Here is a 12,062-nt window from a genome sequence, read left to right as displayed (position 1 = left end):
CCATCTTTGGGAGGTAGTGCTGAAAGGGGGAGCAAGCATGTTTCCTGGGGCGGGGGGAGAGGGAGCCCTTCACCTGCGGCCTCCCCCCATTCACGTTCACAAACCCACGGGAAATCCTCTCCTCTTTTGTGTTTGTAAGTGGCCGCCAGCACTGAGCGCTCGGAGGGTCCAGGGCCGGTGGTGCCCGTCTGCTCATCCCCGCGGGTGTGGTTTCCCCGACTCGTGCATCCTCCAGGCTCTTCCCCGGGATCGGCTGCTCCTTCCAGCTTCATCAGGGATGTATGGGAAGGGGCGGGGCTCCCATCTGAGTGCCGGTTCTGCGCTCACGAAGCCTTGTGAGCTGGGGCAGTGTGCTTAGCTTCCCTGAACCTCAGTTTCCTCATCTGAAAAGTAGGGTGATACTACTTTGTTCATTTTTGAACATCTCTTTGAGTGTGAACGTGTCAGGCAGCATGCTGGGAGCTGGAGATTGACATGGTAGAGGCAGTACAGCCCCTCGCAGTCTTGTAAGGATTAAGCGATCAACAAGCATTTTCAACAAAGGATGTGCCCCTCCCTGGGCCCGCCTGATCGGCTCTGTATCACGGTGGGGCGGGGAGGTGTGGACGGCGTGGCTTCCGAAGTATGTGTTCCCCCAGCTCCCACGTCAGCCACCTCGTGCCTGCGTTTGACCAGCGGCGGGTATTAGAGGAAGATTAGGAGGAAGGGGGCGGGAGGAATGGGGAAACAGGATATCTGGCCTCCGTGGCAACAGCTGAATCTCCGCTGAGGTTCCTGCTTCTGGGGCGAGCGCTGCTCTCAGGCTCAGGTCACATCAGCCCCTCCCGTAGCTCCTGCAGCCTAGGGCTGGTGGGCGCTTCCTGCTGCTGCTGGTCTCCGGGTTTCTTCACCAGTCCCAGCTGAGTTCTCATCTCCCTTCTCCTCTGGGAAACCAATCCCTGCGTTCAATTCCCTCTGTTGAAAGTGGTTTCTATTAGACCCTGGCTGACATAACATGGTAGTGCTATGACATGGGAAGTTCAGGGCATCATAGTATGTACAGCTCTCGATCCATAGAAGCTATCACTATTATTGCTGTTATCAACATTGTTTATGCTAATATTATTACCACTCCCAACCTTATGTTCTCTGCTTTTCAAGTTCCCTAGTTCTCTTTCATCAGTGCTTGGGCCGGTAAAGCAGGGAGGGAGGGCACTGGCGGGACTGGTCCTGGGTGCATAGTTGGGTGGACATCAAAGAGCGGTGGTCCTTTGGGCAGGAGAGCCTGGGTGGGGTGTGTGGCAGGCCAGCTGAGCCAGGCACGTGTGGGCAGGCTGGGCACCAGGGAAGGACAAGGTCATGTGGGAACCAGCTGCTTGGACGCACTGGCTTGGTAAGATCAGGTGTGTGGAGTACGGAGAGTTCAGTATCCTGCCACGGGGCTCTTTCTAGAGTGGGTGTGTGTGGCCCCAAGCTTGGGGGAAGGAGCGCTTGTCACAGAGCAAACTCCCAGTGCAGCAGCCACTGTGTCTGGCACAATGTTCCTGCTGGGCCCAGGGAGAGAGTCAGAGTGGACCCTCCTTCAGCTCCTCGCCACATGCAGTTCATCACCATCTCGCTGCCTGGATAGAAGGGCACCATCTCGCTGCCTGGATAGAAGGGCACCACGCTTTTGTCTGGCAGTTATCTCCTTGGGCAACTCTTTTTTTTTTTTGGCCACACCGAGTGGCGTGTGGGATCTTAGTTCCCCAGCCAGGGATCAAACCCAGGCCCCAGCAGTGAAAGCACAGAGCCCTAACCACTGGACTGCCAGGGAATTCCCCATGGGCAACAGTTTTTAAAAAATAAACTTTAAAATTTCAGAATAGTTTTAGATGCATAGAAAAGTTGTGAAAATAATGCAGACTTTCCATTTACCCCACACCTAGTTTTCCCTTTGCTAATATCCGTCTTACATGAATATGATTCATTTGTTAAGCAAATGAACCAATATTGATACATTATTACTAACTAAAGTCCATTCAGATTTCCTTAGTTTTTACCTACCGCCCTTTGTCTGTTCCCAGATCCCATCCAGGATCCCACGTTACATTTAGTTGTCGTGTCTCCTCGTGCCTGTGACAGTGTCTCAGACCTTCCTAGTTTTTGATGACCCGGACAGTTTTGAGGAGTGCTAGCCAGGGGTTTTGTATACTCTCCCTCAACTGGGATTGGCCGGTTGTGTTTCTCATTGATTAGAACGGAGTGATGGGTTTCCCGGAGAAAGATCACAGAGGTACAGTGCAACCTTTGCACTTCCTGATATGGCTGGAAGGTGCTGTCAATGTGCCTTCTGTCTTGTGCAGATTGATCCCATCAACAGCAAAACACCAAGATAAAAAACGGGTTTCTACTCTCCAGTTCTCCCAGGCCAACGTGGAATTCCACCTTCTTAAGAATTACTGGTTTAGCTTCCTGAGTACTAGACATTAATAGTAATTATCACCTCGTTCCTACATAGTGATTTCTACTTCCAAGGGCACATTCATGTACTGTCTCCCCTTTACCCTTCAAACTCACCCTCTGCCCTGGGTAGAGGCTTCCCGTGATGTCAACTCATGACTCCTGGGCCACCCAGCAGCTAGATGATGGTGGTTCACCTATAGGAAGGATCCCAGTTGAGTTTTGCTCAGTTTCAATAACCAGACTTGTATCCTCTTTAGGTTTAAAGAGTGAGTACAGGACTTCCCTGGTGGCACAGTGGTTAGGACTCTGCACTCCCAGTGCAGGGGGCCCAGGTTCGATCCCTGGTCAGGGAGCTAGATCCCACATGCGTGCCACAACTAAGAGTTCACATGCCATAACTAAGGAACCTGCGTGCCACAACTAAGACCAGTGTGACCAAATAAATAAATATATAAATTTTTTTTTTTTTAAAGTGAGTATAGGGCCCCCAATGTCTCCTAGGTCCAGCCTCGTCATGTGTAGATCAGCAGATCAGGGTTTTACACACTGGCACCTGCCTGGTTCCTTCCCCTGGTCACAGCAGGCTGCTGGCCTCTCCTTCTGGGTGCCTTTGGGCTTCCTGGTTTCTTGCAGAGGGAGCCAGATGATTCCCTTCACCTTTTCAGGACGCTTCATTTCACCAGGCTCCAAGGTTGATTTGTCTATAATGGCGAGTCCCTCTTCCCTGCTGCTGCCTCTTTTTAATTCTGCGATGCCTTGGGTGCTTCCAGGAAGCTCAAGGAGATTGAGGGATGATCAGAGTAAAATTGATTTTGGCTCACTTGAATTTTGTTGCTCATTTGAATTGTGTTGTTTCTTTGAGCCTGGCTTTGTGTGAGTGTCGCAGCCCTGCTGGTGGGAGGGAGTTCCAGGTGGTTGCCGGGAAGTACTCAGAACGAAAGGATTAGGTGTGTGGACCTGCTTTGCCGTCACTGGTAGACGCTCACGGCTGACCCAGGTGTGAGTCGACAGCCTCATGTCCGCTCTGTCTGGGTGAGGGCCTTCAGAGACTTTGTAGAAGAGCATAGTCCTGTACGGACAGTGCTTTTCCTCTTCCTTGAAGGCAGAGGAAGATTCAGTTGTTCCAGACTTAAGCCAAATATGGTCTTCAAGCTGATTACAGACCTTCTGAGGCGTGAAAATGTGGGATTGCTTCTGTCTTCTCATTCTCTGAGCCTTTGTCTCAGGGTGAGGAAATATGTTTTAAGATCAATCAGTAGAAAGAAATTCTGACTTGCGTTCAATGGCTCAGTTAATGGGGCAACTGAGACAGGGCCCTGAACTCTGCTTTATCAAGGGAGTTACAGCTGTTGCTCAGTTTTGCCTGTAGGTTCAGCTCCCAGCAGCAGGAATCTGCCTTGGGTTGGTGATAAGTCCCTGACGTCTGCTGGAGCTCAGGGGGAATAGCCTCACGTTCACTGGGTGCTGAGAACGCAAGTTTCAATTATGTGCTGAGTACAGAGAAAAAGGGGTAAATGGACAACATGCATTGATCATTTACGTGCATGGCTGTGTGCACCACCGTAAAGGAAAAGGGGGCATTCAGCATGGCTTCTTCATCAAGGAGTTCTGAGTCTACTGGGGAGGAGGCCATTGTAATGGCCACAAAACATACGTTTGCATGGATGTGTCGTTGTTTCCTACCAATCATTTGGGAGTTTTTGTCAATATTTTGCTCCTAAGAGATTATCGAAGGCACATCCTAACTATAAGATGACAACTTCTTCTGTGACTCAGTCCTTGCTTACGTTGCGTGTCCGTTGCTGCCTTGTGACATGGTTACCTCTGGACGCGGCCTCCTCCCCCAGTAGACCCAGAACTCCGTGATGGAGGAGCCATGCTGAATGCCCCCTTTTCCTTTACGGTGGTGCACACAGCCATGCACGTAAATGATCAATGCATGTTTATTGCATCTCTATTTACAACAGCCAGGACATGGAAGCAACCTAAGTGTCCATCGACAGATGAATGGCTAAAGAAGATGTGGCACATATATACAATGGAATATTACTCAGCCATAAAAAGAAATGAAATTGAGTTATTTGTAGTGAGGTGGATGGACCTAGAGTCTGTCATACAGAGTGAAGTAAGTCAGAAAGAGAAAAACAAATACCGTATGCTAACACATATATATGGGATCTAAAAAAAAAAAATGGTCATGAAGAACCTAGGGGCAAGGCGGGAATAAAGACACAGACCTACTAGAGAATGAGCTTGAGGAAATGGGGAGGGGGAAGGGAAAGCTGGGACAAAGTGAGAGAGTGGCATGGACATATATACACTACCAAATGTAAGGTAGATAGCTAGTGGGAAGCAGCTGCATAGCACAGGGAGATCAGCTTGGTGCTTTGTGACCACCTAGAGGGGTGGGAGGGAGGGAGACGCAAGAGGGAAGAGATATGGGGACATATGTATATGTATAACTGATTCACTTTGTTATAAAGCAGAAACTAACACACCACTGGAAAGCAATTATACTCCAATAAAGATGTTTAAAAAAAGAAACTCAACAATAAGAAAACAACCTGGTTAAAAAAAAAAAGAAAGAAGGTAGATTTATATATAAGAAAAAAATCTCTAAAACATATTGTTAAGTGAAAAAGAAGGATATAGAACAATGTATATTCTGATCCTATCTATATGGAAAAGGGACACACACACACACATAATGCTTAAAATGTATAATATATAATGCCTGAAAAATACATTTATAAATAGTGTATGTACTTAAAATATTTCTGGATGATTTGCAAGAAACTGTGAACAATGGTGTACTTCTGAAGAGTGAGACTTTCCATTTTGTATCATTCCAAACGATTTGATTTTTAAAACCATTTTTTTAAACTATTTTTAATGAAAAGAATACATGTTATCTTTTTTTTTTTTAAGGCTTTACAATTTTTTTTTGTTTTCTGGTTTAGAACATCTTTCTGCACATTGTGGACTTATCTGATCCCAAGACAGTCTGGAAATTTGTTGAAAATTTCAAGCAGGAACATACCCTCAATGTCCTGGTGAGCTTTGTAAACATAAGTAGGGGGTAAATCTCATGCATGTGCCTTTCTTGCCTGTGTGGTTGTAGACTGGTGTGTATGTTTGTGGATCTTTATGGTGACACCTTAGTGAGAATCTTTTATGGGGAGGCCTGTTCAGTTATCAGGTTCACTCATTGGAGTCAATCTAACCCTATTGGTTGGATTTGTGGGGAAAGGAAGGGACCATCCACTGGGTCTGTGGGGGGGATGGGGAGGTTCCATTTTTTTCATAAAATGATGATTTGTATACTGGTATTCCTGAACTCTGTAGATTTGGGGATTGCTATATTAAAATAAGAGGCTCAGGGGGAAATTAAATAAAAAGCTTAGTCCAAAAGAACGCTTGCTGCAGACAAGCACATCTTTTAGTAACACAGTCAGTTGCTCTCCAGAGAGAGCTAGAGGACTCAGGTGGGCTGGTGTCCTTCTCCTCCTCGCATATACTCTGAGCTGAGCTGCGTTTCTACCCAAATAGTTTCTAATGTGCTCTGAAATGTTCACTCAGGCTCAGGTCTACTCTTGCGCTGTCCAATATGGCTACGGAGCATTTGAAATGTAGCTAGTCCAAACTGAGATGTGCCACCAGTGTACAAATCTGCCGATGTTGAAGACTTAGTGTGAAAAATAGAGTAAACAGGGCTTCCCTGGTGGCGCAGTGGTTGAGGGTCCGCCTGCCGAGGCAGGGGACACGGGTTCGTGCCCCGGTCCGGGAAGATCCCACATGCCGCGGAGCGGCTGGGCCCGTGAGCCATGGCCGCTGAGCCTGCGCGTCCGGAGCCTGTGCTCCGCAGCGGGAGAGGCCACAACAGTGAGAGGCCCACGTACCGCAAAAAAAAAAAAAAAAAAAAAAAAAATAGAGTAAACTAACATTTTTATATTGATTACATTTTGAAATGATACTCTTTTGGATATATTGAGTTAAATAAAATATTAAAATCAATTTTACCTGTTTCTTTTTACCTTTTTAATGTGGTCACTTTCTAGAAAACTTAAAATCATATATTTCTATTGGACAGCGCTGGTCTAGACGAACTCCTGGGGCACTTTATCATGAATTAGGTTGCCGGGCCAGGCCCTGGTCGTCGGAGGTCTCTGCACAGTCCCGAGGCTGAGGCTGCTGCACAAATGGCCTTTTCCAGGACGGGGTTTGGAGTGAAGGGACAGTTGAGCTGAACTGTTGTCGTCACCTGAATGTGGGACCAGTGGTGGTGGTGGAACTGTGGGGTTTGGGAACAGGTCCTTTGGCCCTATTTTCCTTTATTTTGAAATGGGAACTGTACTTTCTAGATCAATAATGCAGGTTGCATGGTCAATAAGAGAGAGCTCACGGAAGATGGACTTGAAAAAAACTTTGCTACCAACACTCTGGGTAAGTGTAAGCAGTTTTCTTGTTTGCTTTTAGCAAAATAAATGTAGACATAAATGATACTGTAGAAGGATCAGAAAAACATTGATCTACTTTTTGGGTTCTTGGTCCTTGGCGTGATTGCATTTACTTTAAATTTATCCTTCACTGCATTATTATTTCTTCATAAAACACTCTTTTCATGTTTTACATAATATGTGTTAGTGCCAGGAATACTTAGCATTGTTAAAGTTTTTTTTTCCTAGGAAGCTCAAGGCTCATTATAGACATGACTTTGGTGAGAAGGGCAAGGTCATCTTAGGTAGAAAGTGCAGACATGAAAACTGTAGCCAGGGGAGCTTCCAGCCAGGGCTGAGAAAGGTGCAACCATGAGACCAGAAGATGGGCCAAGAAGGGCACTCACCTGGAATGCAGGACCCCTGGGTTCCGGTTCCTGCTCTGTAATAACAGGCCGACTCATTTTGTGCCAGGCCAGTGATTCTCAAAGTAGGGTTCCTGGGCCAGCAGCATCAACATCACTGGGCAGCTGGGTAGAAACGCACATTCTTGGGCTTCACCCCCAGCTCTACTAAATCCAAAACTAGGATGGGGCTGAGAAGTCTGTGTTTTAACAAGCCCTCCGGATGATTCTGATGCACACTAAAGTCTGAAAACCAAGGTACCGGGATTTTAACCTCTTTGGATTTTCTCCATCTCAGACCAAGGGGTCTGGAGTACAGATCTTCCTCAGCTTATATTGGGGTTAGGTCCCAGCCAACCCATCATAAGTTGATCATATAGTAAATTGAAAATGCATTTAATCCACCTAACCTACCGAATATCGTAGCTTAGCCCAGCCTACCTTAAACATGCTCAGAACACTTACATTAGCCTACAGTTGGACAAGATCATCTAACACAAAGCCTAATTTATAATGAAGTATTGAATATGTCATGTAATTTATTGAATACTATACTGAAAGTGAAAAACAGAACGGTTGTCTGGCTCTAGAATGGCTGTAAGTGTGAGCGTTGCTCATTATTGTGATCACCTGGCTGACTGGAAGCTGCAACTCGCTGCCCTGCATCCCGAGAGAGCATCATACCGCATATCACCACCCCGGGAAAGGTTCAAAATCCAAAATTTGAAGTGCGATTTCTACCTAATGTGTATCGCTTTCACACCGTCATGAGTCAAAAAATCATAATTCAAACCATCATAAGTCAGGGACCAACCGTAGACTATTTCGGTGCCTTTCAACTCGGAGATGCAATGAATCTAAGATTCTCCCCAGTGACTATACCATTTCCTCATAGGAAGTGAAGCTTTTAATAAGGCATTTTAGTTTTTATTTATTTATTTATTTAATTTATTTTTTGCGGTACGCGGGCCTCTCACTGTTGTGGCCTCTCCTGCTGCGGAGCACAGGCTCCGGACACGCAGGCTCAGTGGCCATGGCTCACGGGCCCAGCCGCTCCGTGGCATGTGGGATCCTCCCGGACTGGGGCACGAACCCGTGTCCCCTGCATTGGCAGGCGGACCCTCAACCACTGCGCCACCAGGGAAGCCCCTTAATAAGGCATTTTAATTCATCCTAAGTCACAAGATGAATGGCGGGGGTTCCTGTGTTTGTCGTTGAAGGTGTCCATTAAATAGTAACCCTCTTCCCAACCAAGAACTGAACAATTTGAGGATTAAGACAGTGGATGAAAGCCCCAAATCACTGTTGTTACGGATAAGGCTGGTTGAAGGGCATGGCTCACGTGAGAGCCAAGTGGCTTCCTTAATGCTAAACCCCAGAGTTAGCCAGCCTCACTTGCTTTGTTGCATCTGGCTGGCCTCAGACAGACACCACCAACCCCTCCCAGGAAGAGGAAGACGTGGGGAGCAGAGCTCAGCAAGCCCAGATTACTGCCCCTAAATTTACTCCAGTTTTTAAGTGGTCCCGTCCTCGCAATGGAGAGAGGAAGGGGCTGAGGGAGGATGTCCATTGTTCTCCCTCCAGGAGAAAGAGAGCATCTGGAGTGGGGAAGAACCTTTCTCCCTGGCACTGAGGTTGCATTTATTTCTTCTTAAACAAATCCCTGGGAGCTTGCTATGAAACGCTGCAGGTTTAGTACAAAATATTCCCAATGTTCGCTTTGTTCCAAATGTGGTATCCTTGCCCAAATTACCAAAAGTACGCACATGGGGGGTCATGCCAGGGTTTGCCTTCTAACTCTCCTGGATGGCGAGGACTTCTAGGGTCCTAGCAGCTGGCCTCCCAGGTGGCTGCTCTCCAGGACCAGCTTTGTGATTTGCGGGGCCCAGTGCCAAACAAAAATGGGGGCCCCTGTATTCAAAAAGTGCAGGGCCCTGTGGGGTTGCACAGGATGAAGCCTGCTCTGCTGCTTCCCCACCTGCCCATCCACCACCCAGCTAAATTCTACTGGGTGTGCGCTGCACGCTGGGCACTCGTGGGTGGCGTACGTATATATGGCACTGAACCCACGTGACCACCCTATGATGGAAGTATTCCTGCCTGTACATTACAGATGAAAACACTAGACTGAGAGAGCTTGTATAACTTGCCCAAGGTCAAGTGGAGGAGCCAGAATTTGAACCCAAGTCTGTCTGCCTCCAGAGCCCATGTTCATAACCAAGATGAGTTCTACCAGCCCCCAGCATCTCCTGCCTCAGACCCATCCCTGCGTTATCGTGAGATAAGTGCTAAAGGGAGGCTGGGAGGGGAGTGACCAGCCGTGCCAGGAGAAGCATGGCCCAGGGCTGGGGACACTGCTTAGAGGGCCTCCTGGGAATCTGCCTTGATTGAGAATGTGGGGCAGATCTGATAGACTCTCACGGAACTGCCTTTTTTTTTTTTTTTGCCACGCTGCAAGACTTGCTGGAGCTTAGTACCCCCACCAGGGACTGAACCCAGGCCACCGCAGTGAAAGCGCAGAGTCCTAACCACTGGACGACCAGGGAATTCCCTTTTTTTTAAATTTTATTTTATTATTTATTATTGTTTGGTTTTGCTTTTGCCTCTTTGATTATACAGCTGATTATGTTGTACTTTTGTTTTGGATCCGGTCTGCTTCTAAGGACCTTGATATCTCTTCATTTTCATTTCCTACCTGTGTTAGAAACATTTTATTGATCTTGCCAACCTCTCTGAGAAGCATAGTAATTCTCATGCTTAATATTTATTCCTCTTCTCCAGAGGGGAAGACGTAGTCCAACATACACAGGAGCGAGTCTGTGACAGAGAGGGCAGCTTGACGTGCTTCTGCTGTACAGATGAGGAGATACAGAGAGGTTCAAATATTGTCATTCTGAAGCAGGTGCAGAGCCAAGCAAACAGCCCATACCTCTGTCTGAGTCCTAGGAAACTGCTGGCTGCCTTTCTAATGTGAAACATGTTTTCATGGCCTGATTATGTAACACAGGTTAGGTTGTTTGCTATTTTCTAAGATTCCGTTTGGCCTCTAGAAATACTTCCAATCCCCAGCCAAACATCAGTAGATTCCTGATACTCTGAGGACAGGACACAGTAGGATTTGCAGAATTTATCACCAGATCCTAAGAGTTCGGGAGGTGGTGGATTAGTGAAATACTGTCAGAGCCCAAGGCTGCATGTGGCTCTTTGTGAAGACATCACAGTCTATGAATCAGATAAAGGTTGGAAATCATTCTCCCTCTCCTTTTGCGGGGATGGGTGGGGCATGGAGAGATTTTCATAGTTTACTCTCCTAGGGACGAAAATGAGCCGCCCCAGGGTAGATGTGTGGGAAGACGAAGCGTGGAGGTGAAGTGATCTCATGAGACAGATGCTGTTTGGTCGCTGTACTTGCCCCTGTGTTTCGGGTCTTCTCAAACCATATCCGTTTTGCCTGTTGGCGTTCAGTGGCATTCAGAGCCCGTGAGGAGTGAAGACGGATGTGGGGGGTGGGGGTGGGGGCGCAGTGCTTCGCGGAGTGCTGTGCTGGCAGCTGGCCACAGCCCGAGCACCAGCCGATCACAGCTCTCACCCGCCTCTCAGCCCCTCTCACCCCCGGCACACGAGACAAGGATGCCATCCACCTCCTCCGAGACAGCTGTGTCATCAGTTAATTGACCGTAATAAACAGGCAGTGGTGCCTTAGATCTTTGGCAGAGGGTGGGAGAGTTCAGTTGAGGTCATCTTGGAAGGATGCGCCTACATCAGTGCACGGTACATGTTCTGTCCCTTCACATTCTGTAATTTGGGGCTTTCTGCTCACCGGCATAGCTCCACACCCAATGGTAACTGCTGTTTAAAGCAGGGACCCAGGGGCCAGAAACACCTTAATAATGATGATGATAATAATAGTAATAATAATGGCACACACTGAACACTTCCCATGTGCCAGGGGCTCCACTAAGTGTTTTTCTTGGACTATCTCGTTCAGTTCTCATAACAACTTTATAGATTTCATAAACAAGGAAACAGGACCAGAAGTAGTTTGAAATCAGAGTCTGAGTGACTCACCTTCCTAAATAAAGGACAACAAAATTATATTTGGTCCATTTTTGTTATAGGCTTGTATCTATCAGCTCTTGCTACATAACAAACAACCCCCAAATCTCTTAGGCATACAGTAAATAAGCATGTATTTCTTATTGACTCTTAGGCAGGTCTGCTGGGTGGGCTAACGTCAGCTGAGCTCAGTAGGGTATCTCTAAGCAGCAAGTTGGGTCTGCATTATGTTCCAAATTCTTGCATCCTCCTTGGACCATTAGGCTGGCCAGAGTATGTTCCAGTGGCAATAGCAGAAGCCCAAGTGTGCAAGCACATTGCAAGCCCCTGCTTGCTTCAGATCTGCTAACGTCCAGCTGACCAATGCAAGTCATTTCACAGAGCCCAAAATCAAGAGTCAGGGAAACATACTCCTCCCAGGTAACTGGGGAAGAGAGGGTGAACATTGTCAAACAGTAATCTACAACAAGGGTCTATTTTATTACATTCTAAGTCTTTGGAAATGGGTCATCTGACTTTGATGTGGTAACTATTAACCCCAAATATTTAATGAGCAAAATATCTTGTTTGTTCAATAAACATTTAAAGAGCACACACTGTAAGCTGGACCCTGTGGTCAGCGATGAGGATTCAGAAATTATATGGACTCCCGGTCCAGTGGGGGAGTCAGACACATAAACGACGTCAGTAACCACATGGTTAAGTTCTCTTTCCGTCCATGAAGGGAGCTGGGGTCCAAACC

General features: G+C 47.2%; 1 protein-coding gene across 14 annotated transcripts in view; it reads left to right on the top strand.

Annotated features, from left to right (window-relative positions):
* DHRS12 (dehydrogenase/reductase 12) overlaps window positions 1-12,062 on the top strand; it is a 177,499-nt gene that overhangs the window by 116,858 nt on the left and 48,579 nt on the right. For all 14 annotated transcript variants that reach the window (XR_007473227.1, XR_007473226.1, XR_007473225.1 and 11 more), the window contains 2 exons: window positions 5,385-5,477; window positions 6,786-6,867. Coding sequence is in view for 11 of the 14 variants with exons in the window: in XM_033436912.2 (XP_033292803.1) it covers window positions 5,385-5,477; window positions 6,786-6,867 (175 nt within the window). In the remaining 3 variants the exon portion in view is untranslated. The remainder of the gene's footprint in view (window positions 1-5,384; window positions 5,478-6,785; window positions 6,868-12,062) is intronic.

This window comes from Orcinus orca, chromosome 18 (genome assembly GCF_937001465.1).
Source record: "Orcinus orca chromosome 18, mOrcOrc1.1, whole genome shotgun sequence".
In the NCBI taxonomy this organism is placed as follows: Eukaryota; Metazoa; Chordata; class Mammalia; order Artiodactyla; family Delphinidae; genus Orcinus; species Orcinus orca.
The sequence above is the reverse complement of the archived record's forward strand: the minus strand, read 5'-3'. Positions and strand labels throughout refer to the sequence as shown.